Source organism: Struthio camelus, chromosome 26 (assembly GCF_040807025.1).
Source record: "Struthio camelus isolate bStrCam1 chromosome 26, bStrCam1.hap1, whole genome shotgun sequence".
Taxonomy (NCBI): Eukaryota; Metazoa; Chordata; class Aves; order Struthioniformes; family Struthionidae; genus Struthio; species Struthio camelus.
In genome coordinates, this window is record NC_090967.1 from 4,067,653 (window position 1) to 4,093,190 (window position 25,538).

A 25,538-nucleotide genomic window follows, 5' to 3' on the forward strand; every position below is an offset into this window, starting at 1 on the left:
TTTGATTTCTCTAACAAAGGAAACAAATCATTTTGCTTTGAAAATTGGCAGTGCAATTGACTTCAGCTACCTGCTTAACTGAGGCTCTCTAGAGGTGTTGGATGGTTTTTTAACATGCCTCAAGTTGTTTGAAGCACGTTTATCTTGTAAATACCTTCGGATCATAGCCCATGAGACCCGTGAGTCAGGGAGTAGGAAAGGGTCAAGTGTGGCTAATGTAGAAACCCGAGTCCAATATTTTGTCAGAAGAAACATCAGTTCATTCTGTTACGCAGTGCCAGAAATATCCACAATTAATGCTTCTCAGCCTGTCCTCTCTCCCTTTCAGAAGTGCCTTTTTTCCCCCTTTTCTTTGTCTTTTGGGAATGAATACTGCAAATATGAAGACTTACTCTATGGGATGGTGAGATTAGCGTTTGCATATATCTTCTGGCTTTCTATTTAGAGGTTGGTTTACGTAATTCACTCCTTGAAAGGAAAGCCAAGGGAGAGTAGTAATGGGTCAATATCTGAACACTATATAATTAAAAAAATATATATAGTAATCCTCAATACCACTGGATTTTTTTTTAAACTGTGCAGCTCAGACCAGAGAATTGGTTTGAGGTGATTTAATGGGTCTGCCGGTGTAATCTCTCCTGTTGAAAAATCCATGGAAAGCTTTGCACCCCGTACAGCACATCTTCATTGTGCTTTGCAGCAGAATAAGGGGAAAAGTTCTTGCTGAAAGTTCAGAGCAATTAGGTATTTCTTGACTTCTGCAAAAAGAACAGAATGGCAGCTCTGGAAGATGCTTAAGACTGCCGTGTTCGACTCGTGCGTCTGAAGGCGTTGGTCTCCAGTTGCTACAGCTCAGACAGCATCCTCGCATCTCCTTAACTGTTCCAAAGAGAAAATAGCTGCTCCCGGTTCTTCCAGCTTTGATACAAAACTTTTAAGTCAGTGTCACTGTGAGGGAGACTGACCTTGCCTATAACAATAACAAGTTTTGTTAATCCTTGAACTGTTAATTAGGCTCTTTGTGTGAATTTGCAAACATCTGGCGGGGGGGGGGGTTCCACCTTCCTTCAGGAGTCTGAAAGAAGCAGCCTGATACCTCCCCCTCTACGGCCGTTTCAATTGTGCGTTTTAAGATTTAACGTCTCTGTAACCGTTCTTGGCAGGGGCCTGAGAAGGGGCAGGTATCACACTCGGGTGAGCGCGAGAGCCGCGTCCATCGGCAGCTGCGAGGCCGGTGGGCGACGGTTGCGTGGCGCAGGAGAGCCCCCCAGCCCCGTTTGGGGGGGGTCCACCAGCCTCTGAACCGTGCCTGAACAAACACGTGTGACGGGCCGCTGCCGTTTGAAATATCTATTAAGTAAGAATAAGAAGCTGTCACAACCATTGTGTCTTGTGGTCATAACTTCTATTTGCCAAGGTAATCCACTGTCCCCTTCCATCACCCAGGACAAGGTAGCATATTGCTTTTCACTCTGCCTCTTTTGCTCCTTTACAAAATGCACTCTTACTATTTTTGACCACAAGAATATCCCTTGAAAACTCTTTGTCTTTGCTAAGGTTGCTGCACTTTCCCACTGGTATTTGCTTTGCTAATTATTTATCCCTAGGAGGGTAGTTACTTTGTTTTCAGCAGCTGACACCTTTCCTTTCTAGAGGAGACGGATGTTTTTCCTCCCTTGCATAATTTAGATACTATTGACAGTTTAAAAAATATTTTGCAGAGTAACTAGGTACTTGCATTTGACTGCATGTGAATAGACTCTTTCCATATTTCCATCTGCAAATTACAAAACTGTTCTATGAAATTTACTGTTACAAAGGTTTAAGGACTCTGGTTTAGTTTTCATTTAATCAGCTTACTCTGCAGAGGAAAATTTTTATCAAGTCTGGCAGTCCTCTTAATAGGTGTGTTTAAGAAATTAAATGATTCTGATTCTGGTTCCAGATGGGCTGTGACATTGGTAAAAAATGGAATTATTGCTTCTCTTCTTAATTGTGAAATGGGCAGAGTAACACCCAGTGGTCACTGTGTATTAAGAGATTTGCTTTAACTTTAAAAGGTTTTGTGGTCCTCAGCTGTAGCCCGCTATTGTTGCTTAGAAGTGCAGCCCACAACCCAGGAAATGCCTCATAATTTGAAAAACAAACATTTTTCTGGCTGGCCTCTATTAAAGGCACCATTTAGCCAGAACACTCGTATTAACATCGTGACATGAATCAATAAGCCACTCTCAATTAAGGCAAATACTAATTGTTTGGAATAAGGAAATGTGATGTTTGATATATAGTGGTACCCTTGTAGCCTCTAATATGAGGCATGCATGGGGGAGGAGAGGGCAAAGGTGTAAAGTAAAGCAGGTGCTCTCGTTGCTTGGTGCCTTGAGGTTTGATTGCAGTGGGGTCTTCATGCACCTGAGGAGAGGGTCTGATCAGCAGGACCTGCTCCGTAATTGGAGTCCTTTCCAGGCTCTGCAGAGGTGGGTGGATGCTCTCTCTCTGTGCCATCCAACACGTGCTCTGGCTCGTGGTCTCCAGTGGTCTCCGTGCAGTTGCTCAGTTTGTGAGCAGAGGCATTCTTAGCATGCCTTCCAGTGCGTATCGTAGCTACACAGCATCTAATTGCGCTTTGCCACAACAACTAGCCAGCAAATTAACATGACAATGGATCTTAGGGTTTTGTAATTACTCAAAAATGTCACTGGGCCTGCAGGGTGATGGGCTCTGGCCTATCGGCAACCTGGCAACCTTTCGTTCCAGGGCGGCGGGGCTCAGTCACTTCCTTCTGGTTGCTTTGCAGTCGTCTTGCAGGTGAAAAATCTGTTGGCAACTGTTCTTCCTGAGAATTTGTTGTTGCTACCACCTCCCTCCTCTGTTATGAAGGGTCCTTCTCGTAATTGCCTCACGTGTCATGCGTCACTGAATTTTGGGAGCAAGCTCTCAAGTGGAGCTGACATGTCAATCTTGGCATGTATAGTAAAGGGACAGTCCCTCAGAAGGGTTTGATCCCCTGGTAGCGCTTGACGCTTGACAGTCGTGTGTGTGACGAGCCTCTGTTCAATGGCAATCTTCTAGATCCTCTTATTACACTGATGCTTAAGCTGGCCATACCTTTAGAGTACTTAAAATACCTAGCACAGCTGGGGGGAAAAACAGACAAAATAACACTTCTTTGGTTCAGGATTTGCAGTTTCCAGATTTACCATGTTTCTCTCGCACGTGCACACATACACATGCATGCTCTTGGAAAGGAAAAGAGGTATTGGACATCTTCGACGGAAGCAGGATCTTGCAAGCATATACGGAGTTGGGAAAAATGCTAGAAGAGGGATGAAGGAAACTCGAACAATGAAGACAAGAATGTTTATCCTACTATTGCTTGGTTTTTAATAGCTCACTTATTGCAGGAATATTTTCTGGTAATAATATTGTTCAGTCACAGTTTACTGCTTTTCAGATATGACCCATTTATATCCAAATTGACAAGTAATTTGGAATCTGATTTTCATGTTACCATTGTGTCATCTAAGGGCAGTTACCGTACTTGGGTTATATATGGTTTACGCTTACTCTGAAGCTGTGTGGTGAAACCGTAGGAATTTATTGCTGAATTTCTTTGCAGACCCAAAGTATTCCTGTCACTTCTAAATGCCAGCAGCTTCTGGTTTCTTCTGGTCTGTCCCAATTCTATGATTTGTGTGGGTTTTTTTGTTTCGGGGTTTTTTTTTGTTTGGGGTTTTTTTTTTTTCTTCCCTTCAAACACAATGTCTACTGAAATCGCCTGAAGAGCCGTCTCTGGCAGAGATGGGGATGCTACTTGCCAAATGGTAGCAAAACTGGCTCGCTGGAGGGAGGGGAGCAGAAAGTCTTCAACATTCACTGTGTAGTCCCTTAAATCGTATCTTAGCTTGCCCTTGGGCAGGGGAACTGCGTTGCTGGTCTGCCCCTGGTTTTGCAGCCCATCTTGGCAGAATTAGGGCTTTATTATCGCAAGAAAAGATCGAACCCCTGAAGGGACGTCTCTTACCATCAAAGGCCTGGATCACCTCTTGCACGGTGTTTCTGTGCAGCAGGAGCAGTGGAGATGTTTGCACTGCTTCACTTTAGGCACTAAATTTAAGCCAGGATTTTGGACACCCTGCGGAGGCAGCAGAGCGAGGCAGGTATCTCCGGAGGGTGGCTCAGGATCGCCGCATCTCCCTGCGCACCAATGCTGAGGGCTTGAGCCCCTCGCGAGGGTGCTGAGGGTAGGCTCTGGGGCTGGACGTCCCTCGCGTCCCAAAGCATCCGCATCCGAGAGCGTCCTGCGGGGCCGAGCAACCTGAGTATTTTCAACCCTACAGAGCTTGAGCTCCGTTTCCAGCTTCGTTTAGCTGGTTTTTGGGAGAGAACTGTCTGCAGTGAATCGAGCTTGTCCTTTTTGGAGGGGGGGGGAGGAATGAAATAATAGTTAATACTTAATGCATTATGAGCAACAATGCTGCTGCAGTTGCCTAGCAGCCAGCTAGACAAGCAGGAGAATAAAAAGGCCCGGCTGAGTGAATGTGGTTGGAGCTGGTTTTTCGGTTTGCGGGTGGAATCCGACCCATGCAGTTCAGGGTTTTTTTGGGGGAGGGAGAGGAGATGGTGGAATTTGCCGCTAATGGATATTTTAGCTCTGTGGGCTCATCACTATCCACTTCCCCCACCCCCATCTGCTTTTCCTTTTCAGTTTTTTTTTTTTTTTTTCCAAGTGTAACTTGGAAAGCTTTAACCAAAGGGAGGTGTTAGTTTTGTATGGTTTCTAGAGTTGGAAGAGGTTTTAAAAAAAAAAAAAAACCCTTTCAAAGCTAGTTTTTCCTTAAATTTAGGACTATATCTTTAGCAGTCTGGAGATCATTAGCATTTCATGGGTTTTTTTTTTTCTTTTTTCAAGATACTGCTGAGCACATGCAGTAAATGCTGTATAGACTGGAAATAGCTGCTGCAGTCGCACTTAACTCTTCTAACATTGCCCTCGTTTGCGCAAAAAGTGGATGCGCAGTTAGTCTTCTGGAAAGTGAAAGTAGAAAAATACTTTGAGGTTGTTGTGTTTTTTTTTTCCAAAGGGGGGTGGTATTTGAGATAGCATATGATCGTACATAACCTGCCCCCTCCCTGCCAAGTAGACCAGAAAAGGCTGAATTAAAAAACACTGGGAGATTAAAAAAAAAAAAAAGCAAAAATAAAAAAAGCTGTTTGTTTAAATATTGACTTTCTGAAATTAGGGGGCCTTGTTTTATTTTTACTGAAAAAGTTAGAAAGCTTGAAACTTTTTTTTTTCTTTTTAGGCATAGCCGGGGTAGTAACAGGACTCCAGAAAGCCGAACTCTAAAGCCCCCCACTAGTATCAGCACTTGCAATAAGAGAGGCATCAACTCTCAATTTTAATACATTTGCCTCGTCCCAGTGGTAACTTTTTAGCATATTAAAGGCAGGAATGAGGGCACTTAAGGGAAAGGAGGGGAATGAGAAAAGTCTTGGGTTTAATTTGCCCATCTCAATACGGGAATAAGAACAGAGGCTCTTTCATGGCAACCAGCCTCTTGTAGTCTTTGAAATGAGTTGATGGGCCTTGGATTAATGCCAGCAAAGATATCACTCTAGTAACTTTGGTGCAAGGACCAAAGACTGGCTGGGTCTAGACAGCAAGTTTTGGCTTGCCTCACGTTTGCTGCAGCTCAGAGATATTTCTGCATTAAAGTGTACCATAAGGCAATAGAGAGGATAGGCAAGGATAATATTAAGTAAAAAAGCTTATTTTGAATTTACTTTTTTTTTTTGTTGTTGTGGAATGAGTGCAAATGGTACCAAATAGCTTCACAAAGCTGCAACTACCTATTTTCTCCCTGTGCTTTAAATTCTGGCATCTCTTAGTTTTCAGCTGTCACTTTTAAGGTGCCAAGCTGTGCTGAGCTCCTGGCTGTCTGGCACAAGGGTCTGGTCTCCAAACATCACCAGGAGAAGGTCACGTGCCTCCTTTAAAATGTCCCTGGGCCTTTCAGTCCTGAGGGCAAGAGGCACACGGGTCCCTCTCCGAAGGAAGGAGATAAACGCAATCGAATGCTAGCAGGCTGCGGAGTACCTTGGTGGTTTGGGTCAGCAGTAGTTTGAAAACCAAATCTTTAATTAAATACACAATTTTTGAAAGGCCTTATTTGAAGTGCTCCATACTGTGGCTTTTTTTCTATCCAATAGATGAGTGATTTCTGCTTTTTTATGACATTTGCCTCGGAGAAGTGAATGCCTTGCTGTAGCTGTGCTGCAACCCCCAGGAAGACGATGCTGTTAGTAGGTAAATGCCTGGGGCAAACGTGCTACGTGCTTGCAAAGAAACACTAAAACCGCCCGACGCCCGGAGATTGGCAGCTTCGGCGATAAGCCGGTGCCGGAACTTAGATTGAAAAGTTTGAGGGACAAATTGTGCCCCAGTTCTGCTCCTATTGATTTGAGAGCGTATGACAGCAGCGCGTGGCCTTAATGATGATTAGCAAGCAAAGCAGAGCTTTTATGTTTTGGATCATACCACTGTGTCCAGGCCAATGATCTGTTTCCAGTAGCCCCAACAAACAACACAATCTATTCTTTATAGAGCGTGTCTGAGCTCTCACTTAAAATCCTCTGAATGAAAATTTTTTGCCTCAAATTTTAATGTTTAGAAAAAAAAAAAGCAAAATGGAGAGTTTAAATTAGTTTCACGTGTTCGCGGCACCAGGAAACATATCTTTCTGGAGAGTTTCTCCTCGTGATTAAGTCAGAAGAGCCACAAAAACCGCGCACCTCCTCCTGGATGCTCGGTTCCCCAGCGCAGCGCTGTCAGCTCGCTTTACCTTGCCCGGGACCTTTACGGGCAACTCGGAAGAGCAAACCTGTTGCTAGTAAGCTAAAACCTGCTTTAGAGAGATCGCTGCCGCTGGGAAATTTGCAGGGACCTACAAATGGGGGGGGGGAAGGCAAAAAAAAAAAAAAACAAGTTGAGAAAGTGCTTGCTCCCGGGGACACAGCGGTGTGCGCAACCCCTAGGCATCGCCCTCTCCAAGAGAGCTGAGCTCCTTCATATTTTTCAAAATAAAACCTTTTTCACAAGCCCCTTTCCTGGGCATCCGCCTGGAAGAGCAGAGTCCAGCCTGTTATTCTATTTATTTCTGAAATGATCATTTTAATTTTTAAAAAAAAAAAAGCGCTCCCCTCCACCTCCTCAGTTACTATAGCGAAGAAATTATTTGCCCGTCCTCCCAGGGCTTCTGAAAATAATCGCTGACATATTTAGTGCGTTTTTCGCCCCGGCGAGCGTGGGCCGGGATGGGGAGGGGGGCAGCGGGGGGGGGGGGGGGGGGGCTGGCATTGTTTGGTTTGGGAAGTGTTCCCGCCGTCGCCCGGCAACGTCGCCCTGGCGACGGGAGTGGACTGTGTCGCCCGTGGCAACCCCTGTTACTTGACAAACAATGTGGGCCCGCGCAAACAGCGCCAGGAGCGCGCGCGCTCCAGCTCTTTAATTGCACATCTGCATGTGCTCCTTCCCCCCCCCCCCGGCCCCAATTAAACGGGTGTTTGAGCTGGGTTTGCCGAAGCCGGCCGGTTTATTTGCAACCGCGCGCCGGGTTAGTTTGCTCGCGTTAAGACTTTGGCCAAGTTGAGAAGGGGTCACGGCCTCCCCCTGTAACGCCTAAAAATAGTCCTAGAATTATGACTAAAGATAATGCTCTCCTCCCGCCCCCCCCCCCAGGTGGTTGCATTTTTCAAAATGACTTAAATCTTCCCCGGAATGACTTAAACCTCCCCCCCGCTGTCGGCTTGACAGCCTGTGAGCACGATCTTGAGCTTGTCGGCGCCGCGGCGAAGGAAACGCTGCTAAAGCTTCGGCTTTGCGTTGTCCTATGGTGCCTGAGCCAAAGGAGGGGTTGGGGGGGGGTCACCTGAACCCCTCTCCTGCCAGATCGGAGCCAGAAAGTTGCGTGGGCTGAGCTGTGTGTCGGTAAGGCGCTCACGCAGCTCTCCGGCCAGAAATACTGCCCGCAGGAATTTGTTGCCTGGATAAAAGATACAACGCGGTTAGTCCTAGCTCAGGAACAGTCTTTTTTTTTCTTTGTAGTTGCAGTAGCCGCAAAGCGGGAGCTATTAGACCGGTGTACATCTGTCGCAAACCTCTTATCTCCTCCTGTTCCTCTTGAATGCAGTCCGCCCCGTTACTGTCCGCCCCAAAAAGCCAGCGGTGCCTTTCTCAAAGTGCAGAATATCCAAATGTCTCTTCCGAACCTGCTTTTCCAGTGACTGCGAAGCAGCCTTTCCCGGAAAAGCTGCATCTTGCATTTTCTCTCTGGGGTCTTGTCTCAGTCCTGGGCTCTGCGAGTGCCAGTTATCAATAACTGCCTTAAATTTCTGCGGATAAAAAACAGGTAATTCCTCCTTTTCACCGGTCTGGGAAGCAATCCCTTCTCTCGCATTACTTGCAGATATGTGTGCTGAGTACTGTAATGAAATAGTTTAACGGCTGTGACTTGTAGTGTTGGGACCCGCCGTGCCCACCTGTGACTCTGAACGCTCCTGCCCATGCCAGTCCACCCCATGGTGGGTCCCTTCCCCGGAGACCTCCAGCCTGCTGGCTCAGCCGCTTCTTCAACAAGCAAATTTGAAGCCATCCCTTTTTCTGAATGGCCACAGTTTATGTTTGTGGCTTGTTCTGCTTAACTTTGTTAAGGACCACAATGCTTGTGAATGGCGCTATGTAAATAAATAACGATGTATTGAACTGTGTTGGCAGCAGTTAACTTCCGTATTTGCCGTTCAGCAGATAGGCATGACGGAAACGGCTGCTGCTGCCGCCCCCCCCCCGTAAATGAAATGCCGGGGCAAGGCGCCTACTTTGCGTTTAGATTGTCAAAGGGCTGGCTAGCTTAAGGACCAGTCAAAGGACTGTCTACAGTAAGAAGCGAGGGCTGACAAACATACAGGTTTAGATTAAAGTTGTTCTCTTGGAGTGAATTTTAAATAAGGGAGTTTCCCCAGGCAGAAAAGTATGGAGCAATGATTAATTGAAGCCCCCACCTTGCGTTGCAGCTGGGCTCTGAAAGGCCTGGAGATGGAGCAGAGTTTAGTGTGTGACTCTTACTCCTCTTTCCAGGTGCGGAAGCTGCCTTGCTGCTCAGCAGATCTCAAGAAGTTGTGTTTCTTGGGCTGCCGCTATCTGCCACGGCTCTAGCAGAACTTCTTCCTGAAGTCAAGGTTTAGGAAGTTCATAGGAAAGACGCAGGTAGTCTCAAGCGTTTGTTGATGGGGCTGTGCTAGCCTAAAAATCTGTAACTGGCTGAGGTTTTTCCTAAAACCAAGCAGCTGGGACTCTTGCAGGTTAGGCTGTTGGCAGACTTGAGGATGAAATGCAACAGGGCAGTAAATAGGCTGTGTGCTGACCTGTACGTGATTTCTAAGCACCGGGAGGGGATACGTTCAGATCTGCAGGAATCCAGTCCTGCTTTTGACACTTAATAATATGAACGTGCTCCAAAACAAAGGACAGGTTTCCATATGGGAGGGAGGGAGGTTCGCAAAGTTGCTTTGCCCATGTTCAGGTCCGAGATCTGCGTGCATGGGACTCGTCGAGAGCTTGCTGCCAGCAACGCTAACCCGTCGCTGCTTCAGCTATTCGGTCTCAACTGGCTCTTAAGGAAACTCCATTTAAACAACCAGCGCAGATACATTCCTAGCTCTCTTCTGCCTCTGTGAAAGTTACTTTTAAAGAAACAGCAAAGATCAGTGAACTGCTCTTACACAACCATTGTATATATGTGTGTGTGTGTGTGTATATATATATATATTACGTGACTCAGTTCCATGAAATCCAATTAAAGACTAAGTGTATATTTGTGCTCTGGTATATTATTAACTATTGCTAATAAAAGCCACTTCCAAATTTGTATTTTTCCATGAGGACCGTGTTTCTGAAAAAAACAGCCATGCTGCTTGCTGTCCTTGAAACCCATGTTTTGGGTTTATCTGTGTTTCCAGGTAACTAGAGCTCTTAGACGAGCAGCGTTCGCCTCTGTTTTAAATTAATTTAACCTAATCAGTGGAAGGCTCTGGTGCCTTCTCTGTTTATAACATTTTGAAGCAATTTAATAAGCAGCCTCTCCAGAATCAGCTTATTATCAAGTTCCTTGTCGTGTTTGCTTTCCCCTTTCCGTCCCCTCCACTTACCACTGCTTATTGAAAGGCTAAAGGTTATGACATGCAGTTCAGGACACTCCTGCAATGAGCTGGCTCGAGTGCCGACTCATGTTAGTTTGGAATAGCAAACTTTGACTGTGATGATCACGAGAGCACGTTCAAAGGGACAGAGATGGCCCAAACCTTTGCCCCCGTCCCCTGCTGAATCAGGGTGCTGGTTTAGGAAGGGATGCTTTGATCTGGTGGCAAAAGGCGGCTGCTGCCGCAGCCCGTGGGGTGCAAACGGGCACGAGAGCGGTCACCGCGGGAAGCGGGGATGCATGCCGCAGGCCCTCCTGTAATGACCTGAGCTCCGCGGGGTGGCTTGGTGGCCCACATCCAAAGCATGGGGGAAGGGTTTTTGGTGTGGAGGTCAAGGCTTTGATGAGCCAAGATGATCTTAACCCACTTCTGTGTTTCCTGGCTCCATCCAAAATCCAAAGTAGCAGGCTCATCTTTCAGGGCTTTTAGGGTATTTTAAAAAACACAAAATATTGTAGATCTAGGTCAAGCTAGTATCACGAGTGCCAGATATATCACATTTTGGAGGAGGATTCAGTTCAGGTACTGAGCAGCACCCAAATGTTTTAAGATGTGCCTGTTACTAACTGTGTTCAGAGCTTTATTTTCTACAAGTATCGGTTGTATTGTCTGAAAGAAAAGACAACTTTACCCCTAACCTCCCTGGTCGAACAGGGTCTGCTTGGCTCGGCCGTCTGAGGGCAGTGAGTTCCTTTGGTTTTACAGACAGGTGAGCTGGACCCATGTTTCCCCCAAGCAGGTCATTGGGTGTAGACATGGGGGCATCCTTGGCCCTTGGTCTTGGGTCAGAGGTGCTTCCTGGCAGCCTGTAAGCGCCTCCTAATATGCTCCTCTGGCTTCTGAGTTTTATGGGCTAAGGACAGGGTGGGGAAAAAATCTTGATTGGAATTTCAGGGAAATTCCTGGCATTCCTGGGAGATGTCATGCTCTGGAGATATGCGTAGGGGGGGAAAAGATGAATGCAGAGGCAGGAAGCAAGCTGGGTTTTATGCAAACGTGGTTTGCCTTGGTTCTCCTCTAAGGTGGTATAATTGACCTGATCACGTTTTCATTCATGTAAAATAAAGTTTTTACAAGCGAAGGAACACTTCCTTTACGTGCTCTAGTTAAAACACACCCAGTGCCATTCCAGGGCAAATCATTAAACAGAGGCTAAGCCAGTAACGTTGAATGAAATGGAAAATATTTAAGAAGGTTTTCTCTGGTAAAATAAAAGCGGCGGAGAGTATGAGCTGATGGATGGTGCGCATGTGTTATGAAAGGAAGTCAAAATCTGCTCTTCCCTGCATTCCTTTTATTATTTTCGATTACTTTGGATAGTATTGAGGGTTCTCAGTAGCAGATCTATTGAACATGGTAATCTTAATTCCTTTTTGTATAGTCAAGCTGATAGATACGCACAGGGAAGAAACTACCTTTTAGGGGCACGTGTGGGACATGGTGGTTAAACAGCACTTATTTTTTCTGAATTGAGTTATTGCTGTTCTGTTTTTCCTATTTATCTAAGCTCCAAGCCAACTAAACCTGAATAAAAGTTCCAGAAACCAAATAACTATTTTAAAATGTAAACCTTCCTTTTAAAGTATGCAAAAAATGCACGAAAGTAGACCAAAAAAAGGAAAAAACTTGACTTTGAATTTTGATCCCAGCAGTCAATGTTATAGATGAGTAGTACTTCAGTTTTTCCAATTAAACTAAAACCCTCCCATTACCACTTGCTTAAAAGGGTTGAGATTTTCAGTAAAACACCAGATATCATGAAATTTCAATTTGAAAATCCATAGCCGTATCATAACCTTGTATATGGAAATTCGAGTATGTGGTTCAGTGGTTATTTTACCCCCTGGTCAGCCTGAAATCCCCTGAACAGAAAGAAAACTTGGGAGCACAAACTGTGCACAGCTGAGCATCCTGACTGTTGGATATACTAGAGCTCATTAACTCACAGTAATATTAAAGATACGTAAAGGTTACCTACTGCATTAATTTAGAGGCAAGTTTGCTGTAAAATACCATTAACGATCACATCCAGCTCTCAAGGTTTCCTGCGATTTTGGTGCCTGTACCTGCATGACGTTTTTAGCTATATATCTTGATGTAACTATGCTTGTGCCTTTCCCTAGGATTTAGAATATATTCCCTGAATATATTCTATATATTGAGTTTTTATGTTCCATTCATGCTATTTCAATTGCATGCAATTCAGGATACCTCATTTTAGCTGCAGAGCTCATGCAGCTGACGTTTGCTTCCTGCTTAAAGAACACCCAGCATCAGAAAAAATAAAGTAAAGCATAATTATAGCAGGTTCACCTGGAAAAAGAAACTTTTTTCCACCGTTCTATCTTAATGTGAAATGAACGCTATAAAGTACATCCTTCATCATCAGATATGTGATTTCCCATTGATTCTTGTAGTTTGAGACAACTCTTTTCCTGGCAGATTTTTATGCCCCAGATTTAAGCCCCAGAAATCCTCCTTGAGAAGTAGCTGTTAAGCCCGTTTACAAATGGCAAATGGAGGGTCAGCGGAATTATTTACCCGGCAGAGGTAATAACATCCACCAAGGTTAACCGTGAAGCTTAAAAAATAAATAGCTGTGAGGAGCTTCGTGCCAAAGTTAGACTTATTGACTATTCTTAAAGAAAAAAAAAAATCTCATCCAAGACATTTTTCCCTTCCCTTGCTTGTGTGCCAGTATTATATTCTGTTTCAAAAGGTTTGCCAGAAAAGAGATGAATAAAGGAATTTAAAAAGTCCTTTAATAAGGTCTGGTGACTGAGAAAGCTTTAAAAGCAAATTACAATTTTCCCCTTCATAAAATAGTTCATCAAATGTTTTGTCTTCAAATGAGCAAGTAATTCACTAAAATGATAACAATTTTAGTATTTTGGAAGCAACACTCCTACAATTGTATGATTATTCCGGACTAGAAAAAGGCTGGTTGCTGGCTTAGGGTAGCTCATATTTTTTACATTTTTTTTTTTAACCTGAGAAATTTAAGGATATGTAAATACTTTAGCTAAATACCATATGTGTATCTCTTCACAAATCTGTTTGCACCCATGAGAGCCAAAGCAGTGTGCCAGTCCCACCCATCGGGAGCTTCCTGATTTATGTAAGACTGCTTTTTTTTTTTTTTTAAAAAAAAAAAAAAAGAAAAAAAACCCTTCAAATGGTAGTATTTTCTTCTAGTCCAAAAATACCAAGTAGATAGGCACAGAACTAAAACAAAGGCAACTCAGTGATCTGCAGCCCGGGGAAGGTATGACCCGAGGACCGAAATCCTCCTTTACTTTTAAGTCTCCGAGCGGGGTGGTGGGATGGCTACTCGGGCTCTGCCAGCCCTGTGCTTACATGTCCTGCCCACTGAGGACCAGAGCACTAAAGAAAAATAAACCAAATATTTTCTCTGGCTCTCATCAGCAGTGGCTGTTAGACGTTTGAGGTCTCAGCATTTAGCTTTGAAACCCTTTTATTTTTCTTTTTTTTGTTTGAGCATTTGGGAGCTGATCGTTTCTATTGCAACGTTCTGCGGAAAAACGCTTGCGCCTGCTCTTGGCCGCTCGCGTTCTGCACGGCTCCGGGTTGCGGCGCTTGCCGCCTCCGGCACGAGCCCCCGTTCCCCGGAGGTGCCCCAAACGCTGCTGCGCGCTGTCGTTTCAGCCCCAATCCTGCTGGGTTTTTTTGCAGGAGCTTGGGAAGGTGGTTTCCCCTCTCTTCACTTGAAGACGGCGTGCAAGAGAAACCTGTGATGTTTACTTTGATGCCCGAAGTTTAATCCCCCCCTTCCACTGCCCTTGCTGCAAAGTTGAACATGAAAAATATTTTGCAATGCTCCTCTTATCTCTGTTTTCCCAGCGTTTTGGAGCTGGTTTAGGCAGGGCAGATTAACACAGGCAAGGCTATTTACATGAAGGCGATGCGGTTTGTGAATGAAGTAGTAACAATTGGGAGTTTTGATCAAATGTCAAGGCTTGTGATATTACTACTTGCCTGTCTCAAAAGCACTCAGATGCTGACAGCCCTCTGAGACCAGCGCTTGAAAATTATCTTGCATAGGGGAGCGTTACCGCTTTTTTAGGAGTGGGAAAATTGAAGCATAGGAAAGGGGAAGCATCCTGTTCAAGGTCACAGAGCAAGCTGGTGGCCGAACCAGAAATAGCACCCAGAAGTTATTAGCTTTTTCTGTATTTCCTTTCCTGTCACTGCTGTTTGCCTGGATACGGCGATAGCTCTGTGTAAACAGAAGGTTTCCAGCGCGCAGCAGCCTCCTTATCTGCCTGATTCATCCAGCGATGATGCAACCTGGCGCTGGGGCTCGGCAAAGGCGTCCCCGGCCCCGCGCGCCGCTGCTCCACGTGGCATCGCCGGCCCCGTGGAGCAAGCCGGGGGGGGGGGGTTGAACTTGTCTCTACCTGAAAACGGGCAGGTTTGAACCACGCTGCTCTTGCCGCGGTTGTGTTCCTTGCGCGCGGTCAGAATCCCATCTGCAGAAATAACCCGCTTGCCTTTTTTTTTGCTCTCCTTAACCCTGTAAGGAGCCTTGAAGCTGGGTAAGTCAGCTGTGGCTTCTGTTCCTCCCTGTCTCATCCGTAGTTTTGTTTACTACTAATTACAGTCGCTTCGTTTGTGCGTGCTCAGCAGCACCGCCGGGGCTGCCCAGCTGTCACCCTGTTGAATTGGCCGTCAGAAGCCATGAGACACCTTTTAATAGCCTCTGCCGGTGACTTCTGCTAAGGGAGAGCTGCGCCTCGCGCCCTTAGCAAGGAGCAAGTGCGCCTAGGGTGAATCCCTCTTTCTTAGGCCTGACCTAACAGAAAAGCAGCGAGTCCTGCATCTCTAGGAGTCAGGAGAGCTTGCGTTTGAGCCATTGCGTGCGAGGATTGAGAGCGCTGTAAAGCTTCCTCTCCTGTGGGAGGTGAAAAATGAGATTGGAGGCTAGCAGCGAGTCCTTTCATGGGCATTCGCTTTAGAGATGCGGCTGGAGTGCCAGAGCGCTGCACGAGCAGGCGGCTGAGATCCAGCAGCTGATGTTCGTTCAGCGGCTGCAAGGGCGCTCTGCGGCTCCCGAGGAGGGGGAGAGCAAGGCTTCGGACGCCTCGTTTCCTCTCCTCTTTGAGAGCTGGCGATGAGCTATTTGTTCCTCCTCTGGAGTATGGGCTCGCGTGCGTGCTCGCTGTGTTCCCAGGATGTGGGCAAAGTCATGGTGCACCTTAGGAAGGTTCCTCGGAGTACGGGAATTCGGCTTATGCTGTACGCTTTCCAGCAGCGCAGATTAACGTTGGCAGATGGCATACATCTGTCTCTCCAATTCTCAGGAAGTGCAGGATGGCTTTAGTGGGAAATGAGTTATCTTTTGTCCAGGATGTTCCACTAATAAAATAATAATAATTCTTGCAAATGTGCTTTGGGGTCTAGGACTTCTGTGTCTGTCTACCTTGCCTGGAAGTACCAACTGCAGATTTCATTGGGTTCTTTATGTCTGGCTTCATCATCATCATCGGTAACAGAGCCTGCGTTTTGTAACAAATCTGAAAATAACGTTGATTTATTTGGGCAGCAGACAACTCATCTTCCTCCCTGCCTGCCTCTCTTTAGGTCATTTTGCCACCGAGGGGAAACAGAAGTCAAAAAACTCAGCAAAGATGAGCAGGTGCTGATTTTGAGATGGCATCGCGTCTGCGTGTCCTCTGCTCTGCTCGCTTTTCCTCTCGCAAAAACCTAGAAAGCTGTGAACCGAAACCCAGAGCGTGAATGATAGACAATAAAACACCCTTGCAAAAGTTATGAGAACATGCATCCTAAAAGTTATCCCTCTACTCTGCCTGAGAGTGTTTATATGAGCTATGTAAACTCACCTCCTTTGCCAACGGCACAGTGCTGGCCAGCTGTTTACTTGCAAATAATGCTGGTCAGCCGGGGCTGGAACAGGTGGAAGGCTCTTTCTTAAATTTGCAGAGAGAATTATTATTATTTTTTTGATCGCGCAGCGCTGTTGCCACTGATATCTTTGCACAAAGGAGTTTGGGTACCGTTTCAAAAATACGTTCAGGCAGCGATGGGAAGAAGCAGGTGCCGCCTTTATATAGCGGAGTTGCATAAAATAGTAGTACGCGTCTGCTAAGGACGCACCGTGCGTGTGACTTGAGGGCTGGGAAGGGATATGAATGGGGCTAAATAGTGACTAAATTTCTTCATCTTGTTTCTGGATTGTTAAATTAGTTTGATGGCTGTGTTTGGAGCAGTGACTATATGCGTTCTGTATCTTCTCTTTCTCTTGGACGCAGGAAGGAGGTATGAAAGAGAAAATGGCTTGCAAGGGGTTTGGGTGAAGTTCAGGAGAGCACTTGTGACTTCCTGATGTTCAGCGTGGCAGGGCTGGGTCAGCGCTGACTGAAAACATCTGCAAACCTGTTTTGTGAAGAATTTGTTGAATTTGAAGTATTTGGGGTTTTTTTCCGCAATAGCGGAAGGAGAATATACGCATCATTTTTGTAACTTCACCTCCCATCTTTGTCTCTTTGCCACAGAGAGCTGTCAAACGAGCAAGATCCTAAGCGTGTCCAAAGTGTCCCTCAGTTTCTCTCTTTACTTTTTGCCTCTTAACTTGCACAAAGTTAAGGAAAAAGTTTAAGCATCAGAAGAAGAGAAATAAAATGGAAAAGATTTCACACCCTTAGAGTTTGGAGGCTGTTTCACTCTGCAGCAAGACTGCGAAAGGAGAAATGACACCGCTCAAAATCTGGATGCTTCTGAATCTTTGGTTTGGAAGCAAGAAACGGTCTTAAAATAGGTTTAAACAGGAACTTTCACAAGAAACTGAGGAAAAAGGCTTCCACCCCCCACCATATTACATCAAAAAAAAAAACAAAAAACACACATGCACAACCCAAAATGACATTGGCTGCTCTTGGGAAGCACCCCGGCTGCAGCCCTTGCTTTCTGCCGGGCGACTCAGCCTTAACGGGCTGTGCCGTACGGGGGACGGACGTGGGGCGCGTGGAAAATGCCGAAAGGGAGCAAGGAAGCCCGGGAGGCTGGAGAGCGTGCGCTGCTCCGCCGTGGGCTCTCCGTCCCCAGGCAGTTCCCACGCGGCCCTGGGGACGCTGCCCAGAACCCCCAGGGGTGGCCGAGTGATGCTGGGTGAGTGCTGGGGCCGGAGGGGCCTGGGGCACTCGCAGGTTCCCATGGGGTTGGTTGCGCGCGAGCAGGACAGGAGGGCGATGGGTGTGCGTCCATCCGCTTGGGAACCTCGGGGAGGCTGGTGTGATTTTTGGGAGAGGGCAGGGAGGTGACAGCGGAGGTGTTGCTTTGCATGGATGGGTCCGGGAGGTGTTAATACTTTAGTGAACTGTCGTTTTACCATTCATGTTTCATTATTGGTTGTGATTCTAAGTTCAAATTGACAACCCCACTTTCAAAATGAATGTATTAGCTAACCTCCAGGCACGTACTTCACTTTGATAAAAATTTTGCAGTAGTTAAACATGAATAGGCAGAGGGGGAGGAAAAAACTGATTTAAAAATATGTTCTTATTCTTACAGATCTGTAGTTACTCCTCAGTATGACACAATAATTTTCCAATGCTACTTTTTTTTTTTGTTATATTTAGAAGTGCATTTTCTGTTCCTTCCCTCTGCTTTCTGTGGAACAATTGTGCAACTTTCTTTTTTTCTTAATATAATACCGCATCAAAATTAGATCCAAGACTAAAAAGAGTCCTCTGTGTAGGAAGGTAGCTACCTTCCTTCCTAGCACTTCCCCTAGACCTTCCACTGGGATTTTGTTCCCGGTAGCCACGGGTTCCTCGGGCTCTTTGGCCGTGATCGGCGAGCAAAGCTGTGCTTTCTCCGGCTCATCTCCCCTGTGGTCTCTTCAGCAGTGAGCATGCAGAGTTCAGAGGGTGGATCAGACTCAGCAGCTTCTGTGGCTCTTCATACTTCAGCTTCAGCCCAAGCTCCAGTAGTGCAGCCCGTGCCAGCATCTCAGCAGGTAACGTATGCACAGCTGGTAATGCCGTTTCCATGGAGAAGAGACCTGTTTTACTGGTAGATGGGTTTTAATTCAGGGCTTTTATCTGGGGGAGGGGATTGTTGAGCAGTTTATGTTGAGACAGTGGTGGGAGACTGTTCATGGAGATTGCACTGATAAAGGCTGCGAACATTTACATATATTAGCCCTTCAAATGTGCAAACTTCAAAATGTGGAATTTAGATTTTAACTTAGCTACCTAAGGAAATCACTTCATGCTAGTTTGATGTTTGCTTCGCTGTAATATCCTGTTGTCATTATTTGATGTGTCAATAAAGGCAGCAGAGAATTAAACTGTCCTTGAAGGCATCTCTAGCAACTGAAGTTCTCAAGCTCACCAGAGAAGAGAGGGTGGGAATGTTAGTGCAGGTGTGGGTGGAGGACCCACACACTAGTTTCTTCCTTCCCTTTGGTAGGTGCATCTTGATATTTTAAATTAAATCGGGGCGGGGGGTCATTTGCGTGAATACAATGCACTTGGAAGGTCTTCTGGTATGAGAAAAAACGATAGCTTCAGCTCATGAATGAAAACTACGTAATGCAAAAAGGGAAGCGTTAAATAAGATTGGTTCCTTTTTATGCCATTTAGGGAACTATCAGAAGAGCTTTCTGTCCGCCCTTAAGGAAGCTGGAGGGATAAGAGGATGGGTGTGTAAACAGCTACACCCTTCTTTCTGACTCCCAGCTGAGCAGAAGTAGCTGCCATTGGATGTTGATGAAAAGGAACAATTAAAAGTTGTGAATTGATAGGAACAGGACACTGGCATTGGGTGATTCAGTAGTGTATGTTTGGCCAGCTCACTGTCATCTTTCAGCCCTCACAGTGGGGGCTTCTCTGGGTAACGTTTCTCGCTCGCCCTGTAATAATGTGAAAACTGCTGATTAATGGCATAAAGTATCTTAGGAATCAGCATTCATTAGTTTGAATTTGACTGTGGCAGCACATTAAAGAAGTTTAGAAAATCCGTCGGCTTTGGATTATGAAATTATCTGGCCAGCTATTCCCGGTGCTGGTGTTAATGACGCGGCGTATCGAGCGGAACTGCACGGATTGCGGGAGACCTTGGCGATCTTGGACGAGAGTTGAAGAGGAGGAACGTCTAGAGAGCCTTCCCTTCTCACTATCAGCAAAAGAAAATACTAGCAATGAACTACCGGCAGCATGACTGGTGTGAGGCTGAAGCCTTTGGTTTTGCTGATTGCTGGTCCACCTTTCAGTGTGAGAGAAGGCTGTGTGAACAGGATGGCCTCATCTTACAGGTTGGGGACGATTAATTTTCTTGGTCAGAAACTAGTAGGAGCAACCAGGCAGGTGGTGATAAATTACAAAAGCAGCTGAGCTGGGTTGCTCTGCCAAAGGAGGAGGAGAGATGTGTCATTTGGTAAAAAGCTATGGCAGAGAATAGGTTAAAAAGTAGGAGAAAGAAGCCGTCCTCGTTGAGGCTTTGATGCAGTTGGCATTACCAAGGCCTGGCTTGAAAAAGGGCTTTTAACATTCCAGTCATGCCCTGGTTATAGCCTCTTTTGGAAAGAAAACGGGCAAAGGAATGGCTGGCATGAGTGTACACCAGGGTTGTCCTTATCGCTAATTCAACTGCAGGATCTCAAATGTATCCAGACTCAACCACTGAAGGTCAACCTGGGGACTGGTGATGTTGAGACTGCCTAAAAATCTAGGCAGTTCTCAGACTCCTGTAATTCTGCCAGAATAGAATTTCTGGCTGGTAACAGAGGGCATGCTGGAAGGGTGTCAGAGAGGAAAATCCAAAAATATGTATGTGTGTAAAGTAGCCAGCAATTGTCAAGGTCTCTTCTAGGATCTGTGCAGGACCGTTTTGCGTGGGACAGCTGTTGTTCTGTTGGCCCAGTTTGCTGGGTATTTTTAAAGCCTCAAGCCACTGAGGATGACTGTCTCCTTGGAGAAGGTCCTCATCAGCTTAAAATGCCATACTGGTATTTGGCTTAAATGTTTCCTTTCTTACTTGCATGCCAGTATGCTAGGCTCTGTTCCCACAGGCCTCGCTGAATCATTTCTTTCCATCCATCACATCCCCACATTTGTTTTACTGCAAGGTGTTTAGTGCTCTACGAGATGCTGCAGCCTCAGACTGAATGTTGAGCATAACGCAAAGAGCAGGGAGGAAATGGGAATGATGAGGAGGGTTGGAGGACAGTGTTTCGGGGTAACCACTGCAGCACTACTCAAGGCATTCCTGTGCTCTCTCTTGTGGAGGTTGTGCAAGGGTGGTTGTGCTCGCCCTTGGTTGGTTCTGCATCTCCCTCCTGGCATTTGGGGGGAGATGCAGAACCAACTTAATTTTGTTGCTGGTGGAAACCATGAGGGCTGTGGCACTTTGCAGTGTGGGATTTTTTTTTTTTTTAATAGATCTATAGCAGGAGGCAGAGTGTGATTTGGTGTAGCAGCCATAAAAGAAGAAACTTTGCAGCCACAGTGTAAAAATGTGAATGTGTGAGGAGTGATTCCTCTTCAGTTAGTTGTGACCGAACCTTTCATTGAACTGCTTTTATTAATCGAGCATTTGCTATTATTCCCTTGAGTGTTGATTGAAAGATGGGCCATATCTGAAAATATGGATTCAGCTCTTTGCTTTTCCCATGTTGAAAGTAGTGATTTCAGACTAATGCCCGGTGTCCCCTTGGAAGGAGGATAGGGGACTCACAGGGTAGAATGAGGCAGTGATAAGGGGTACTGCTGCCTCTGCATTTGGAGGCAAGCTTTCCATGAAAGCAAATACCTAACTTATCTCCGTTATAGACTAACAGCAAACTGAATGTAAGCGTATGCTATTGTGTCTTCTTCTTTCAGAGGGTTTTGGTCCAAGCAGCAGGCTCCGCTCCCAAAGGAGCGCAGATGCAGCAGCTCTCTGTTCCCAGAGTTCAGCAGGTTCCACAACAGGTAATGTCAGCGGGGTGAGACACTGCCGTGACCTAGCGTAAAGAGGACTTGCAGGCTCTCTCTGTCTCTCCTGTCCCACGCGATATTTCAAACTGGGTCAGACACCTATTTAGAAAAATCTGTGCCATTAATTAGAGTTGAGTGCAGTCAGAATCGGCGATTAGTGGGAGAGCAGCTTTCGCCATCTCTCTTTCTTAGACCAATAACTCTCGAGGTGTTTAAAGTTTAGAAAGAACCTTCTCTTTATCAGCTGTCTTGCATACGTTTAAAGATTTGATGGTTGTTTCTAACTGCCATTTAAAAAGCAGTCCTCTTCTGTAAAGATTTTATATTTTTTAGAGTCAAACTGTTTGGGATTTTTTTTAATTACACCAGTCAGTGTACTGACCACATTGTAGCTTCATAGAAAGGTTGGATGACTGAGAGTTGTGCAAGTGTTTTTATTTATCTGAACTCTGCCTTTTCAGTCCTTGTTTCCTAAGAAACCAAGCATATATGGTGCTGCTTCATGTGGACAGTGAGTCCGACTTTCTTGACTTTCTCTCCCAGCAATTTTTTATTTGGTTGCTCAGTTTCAGACAAGCTTTGACAGAGGGTAACCACGTACCTCCCAGACTAATGAAAAAGGGGGCTGGGGTGCAGACGGACACTGCCAACCTCTTCTCTGAGGGAAAGGCTGCAGCGTGATCTCACCCTTATTAGTCAGCAGAGAACCAGCCCTGGGACGGCGTGCAGAGGAAATCCAGCTCCATTGTTTCCACTGCTCATGGAGCAACTACTTATTTATTTATTTATTTTAATTTGACCTTTTAAAATAAATGCATCCTCTGGGATTCCTAAGCTCATTTTAAAAAAAAAAAGTCAAGGTAAGGTTGAAAGCGGTTTAAGGATGAAATATGTAATTTCTCCCACTGTTGCTAGGCAATAATATATCTATAACTCGCATTTATGCTGTTTGTTTCAGGTGCAATCTGTGCAGCACGTATATCCATCCCAGGTCCAGTATGTGGAAGGAGGAGAAGCTGTTTATACCAATGGAACCATGTAAGACTCTCTCATTCCTAGTAGCACATCCTCCATTTCACCCAGCTGGGTCTGAGCCGTTTGGTCCTTCCAGGCTCCTTCCATGCCAGTGTTGCTACTGGCACTGCCCACCATTAAAAGGAGGAAGAGGAGGAACTCTTTTACAGGCTTCATTGTATGCGTGGGTGTAGCTTCAGCCAGACTCCAGCCTTGGAGGAGGCATTGTACTTCATGGAAGAGGCAGTTCTCTGGGGAATCCTGCTCTTTTATGTAACAGGGTCCAGTGTTTTCTTTTCCCTAGCCCTTTGTGTGCAGAAAGGAGGTGTGACTTTAGGAACCAAAGCATAACTCTTTTCAGAAGCAAGGAGTTTAGCAAATTTTCTGTTGCCTCTGCTGCCTTCTGAGATGCTCTCAGCTTTGTTCCAGTATGGTGATAGCAAAATGACCTTCTCTTCTCAAGAGACCCTCTTCTCATATCGTTGTGCTCAATTGCTTTGTGTTTTCTTAGGCATGTTCCCCGCTATGCCTTCGTGGTGCCACGTTAGGGTGCTGCTCCAACCAGCGTGTAGGTGACACTGAGTGAGTGCAGCTCTGCAGTGAGGTGTGGATTTTCTTCCCATCTTGCCTCTACTCAGAATGGCATGGTTCCTTTGTAGAGTTGGTGAGATTATTTTAAACAGTGTGCTGCTTCATTGCAGCTCGCTTGTTTTGTAGAGGCTCTGACAACGCTTACGTCCGGGTTTTTCAGAGCGTGACATGACTTTTTTTTTTCTGGTCTGCGGTTTGGATGCTGACTGCCGAAGGACTCCAGTTTCCAGGGTATTTAGTTCTAGTCAGGGAAAAACCCTCCTCCAGGACAGGAGGGGATCAAAGGGCTAAAGAGAAGAACATCATCCTTTCACTGGTTGTCCTGAAGCGAGGAAAAGCTTCAGGTGGGCTTCCCAGTGCTGCCGCTGCACTGCTTCGGCAGCTCCTGAACTGTAGCATTGTATAGATCCTGTGGCAATGTCACAGCAAAATACTGCCCACCCACCAGCTTTTTCACAGGGGTTTGCAATGAGGGTCATCATCTCCTATACTGAAAATTGAAAATGCCATAGGTGAAAATGCCAGATAAGGCCAATTTCCTGTTCCGTAGCAAAAACGAGACAGAATCAGAAAACTTCAGTTTTCCTAGGAAATGTTTGGTTTCTAGTCCCTGAATGTGTAGAGTGACCTTCGAGCTTGTCTTTTTTTTTTTTTTTTCCCCTCCTCTCTTTTAAGGGGAAAACTATTGATGTCAATTAGCTCTCCATATTAGTTCTAGAGCACTTAACACATCTTAACACTTGGAAAAGTTTACCTAGGTGCCTAAGCTGCATTTTCAACAGTTGCGTAAAAAGCTTTAGACTTTCAGGTGTGGCTTTTTTTATGATACTGTTTATGAACAAAGGCTCTTGCATAGCCACTGCTGCACTAGCAAAATTGTGCTTTTAAGGGAATAGTTTATTTTATCCAGTATTAACTGCGCAAGGCAAGCTGTTGGTAGGGCTGAACTCGCAAGTACTTACTGCTAAAGGCTAGACTTCAGGACTTTTAAAGTGAATGAGAAGTAGACACGTTTTGCAGGCTTCGTTTACAGATTAGGCTCCTGCAAATAAACCTTCCTGGGCTCTGCGTGCTCTCACACGGTGCGTTCCACCGCTCGGACCAGCCGTGGCTGCGGACCTGTGCTTCGGGACTGTCACAGGACAGATTAATGCTATCAGAATTGACTTTTATAGCCAAGTCCAATTTCAATAGAGCAAATCCCGTCGACAATGGAGGCGAGGCCTTTTTTTTTTTTTTTTTTTTTTAAAAAACTTGGCGGAGCTCGCGGGAGCTGCTGGGCGTGCGATGGGATCGGCGCGCGCCTCTCCGCCGGCGCCTGCTCTCCGTCCTAACCGTGTCGTTCCTTTGACAGACGAGCCGCCTACTCCTACAACACCGAAGCTCAGATTTACGCCCCCAGCAGCGCAGCTTCCTATTTCGAACCGCAGGGAGGTGGAGCTCAGGTGACTACAGCGGCATCCTCTCCTACGGCCATTCCCTCTCACAACATGGTGGGCATCACCATGGACATTGGGGGAAGTCCGATCCTCTCCGGCTCGGGAGCCTATCTCATTCATGGGGGGATGGAAAACACTAGACATTCTCTGTCACATACTTCACGCTCCTCTCCAGCAACGGTATGTAGCTCTGCAGATGTTGCAGCTCCGGGGCCCGGAATTATTCCCAGGGAACTGAAAAGCCTTCAGAAAATAAAACTTCCTATTATCTCTGTGTATATGTCTGTATAACGTGTCATGCAAATGGAAGCGAGAGAATAGACACTGGTGTACTATAGATATATATTTTTTTTTCTTTTTTCCAGCAGGAATTTGGGATGTCTCTGGTGGGCAGCAGCTTCTCAAACTTTTTGAGTAGTTTTTTCACTCGCTGAAATTATGCAGTTTGGAGATAAGACAAACTCTTGGGAGTTTTTCTTTTTTTCCAAAACAAAATATTTAACTTTTCAACTCAAAGGAATTGTCTATATTTATGTTTTCTAATGAGTGCACCATGTGAACGCAAGGCTTGGCTTGCCCAAACTGAAGGAATATCTAAAAATATTTTTGATTATGAAGAGACCTGAAAAGTCTGTTATTAACACAGTAGATAATTAGCACATAGTGTGTCATGCTGATCGTCCCAAATGCACACTGATAAAAAGCCTTTATGTATCTACTACACCACTGTGTATTCTGTCCGTGCCATATGTTACAGAAAACATATTTTAGGCATAACGCTGATCCAATAACTTTAAAATTCTCATTTTTTTAATCAAGTTCCTCCAACTATCAGCTGAGGTGCCAGGTTCTTAGAAGCTCGGTTGTGAAGCTATGTGATACTTGGAGGGATAAAACTATTAACCTAAAATAGCCTTTCTGCAGCTAGAAGCTACCAGGGCTTTTATGTCAGAATCTACCAAGTCTTAGTAGCAACTGCCACCACAAAAGGGTTGGAGCTAGTATACTTCTGGGACAGTGGTTACCCTCCTTGCCAGCATGATTTATATGTGTGCATTTATACATTTGTATATAGATGTAATTAGAAATGTAGATGTAATTGAATGTGTGTGGCCAGATTTTAAAATGTGAACAGCACCGCCCAGTGAGAAAAATAGGAGCTGTTTGCCACTGAGCACTCTTGAAAACCTGGCCAGTTAGGCTCCACTTTCTTGTCTCGCAGAGTTTTAAAATACAGACTTTAAAGTTTTTGAATGTTCATGCCTCGAAAGGTTGCCTT

At 45.5% G+C, this 25,538-nt stretch overlaps 1 protein-coding gene across 19 annotated transcripts in view; it reads left to right on the top strand.

The window, feature by feature from the left end:
* Positions 1-25,538, top strand: part of RFX2 (regulatory factor X2) — a 64,950-nt gene that overhangs the window by 13,421 nt on the left and 25,991 nt on the right. For 3 of the 19 annotated variants that reach the window (XM_068919888.1, XM_068919892.1, XM_068919886.1), the window contains exons 2-5: positions 18,141-18,253; positions 21,120-21,209; positions 22,174-22,253; positions 24,175-24,439. In XM_068919888.1, coding sequence (XP_068775989.1) covers positions 18,149-18,253; positions 21,120-21,209; positions 22,174-22,253; positions 24,175-24,439 — 540 coding nt within the window. In that variant the 5' untranslated portion in view covers positions 18,141-18,148. Of the gene's footprint in view, positions 1-14,653; positions 14,814-17,117; positions 17,404-18,140; positions 18,254-18,306; positions 19,553-21,119; positions 21,210-22,173; positions 22,254-24,174; positions 24,440-25,538 lie in introns of those variants that run through there. The other 16 variants (XM_068919894.1, XM_068919899.1, XM_068919901.1 and 13 more) reach the window with 13 other exon arrangements.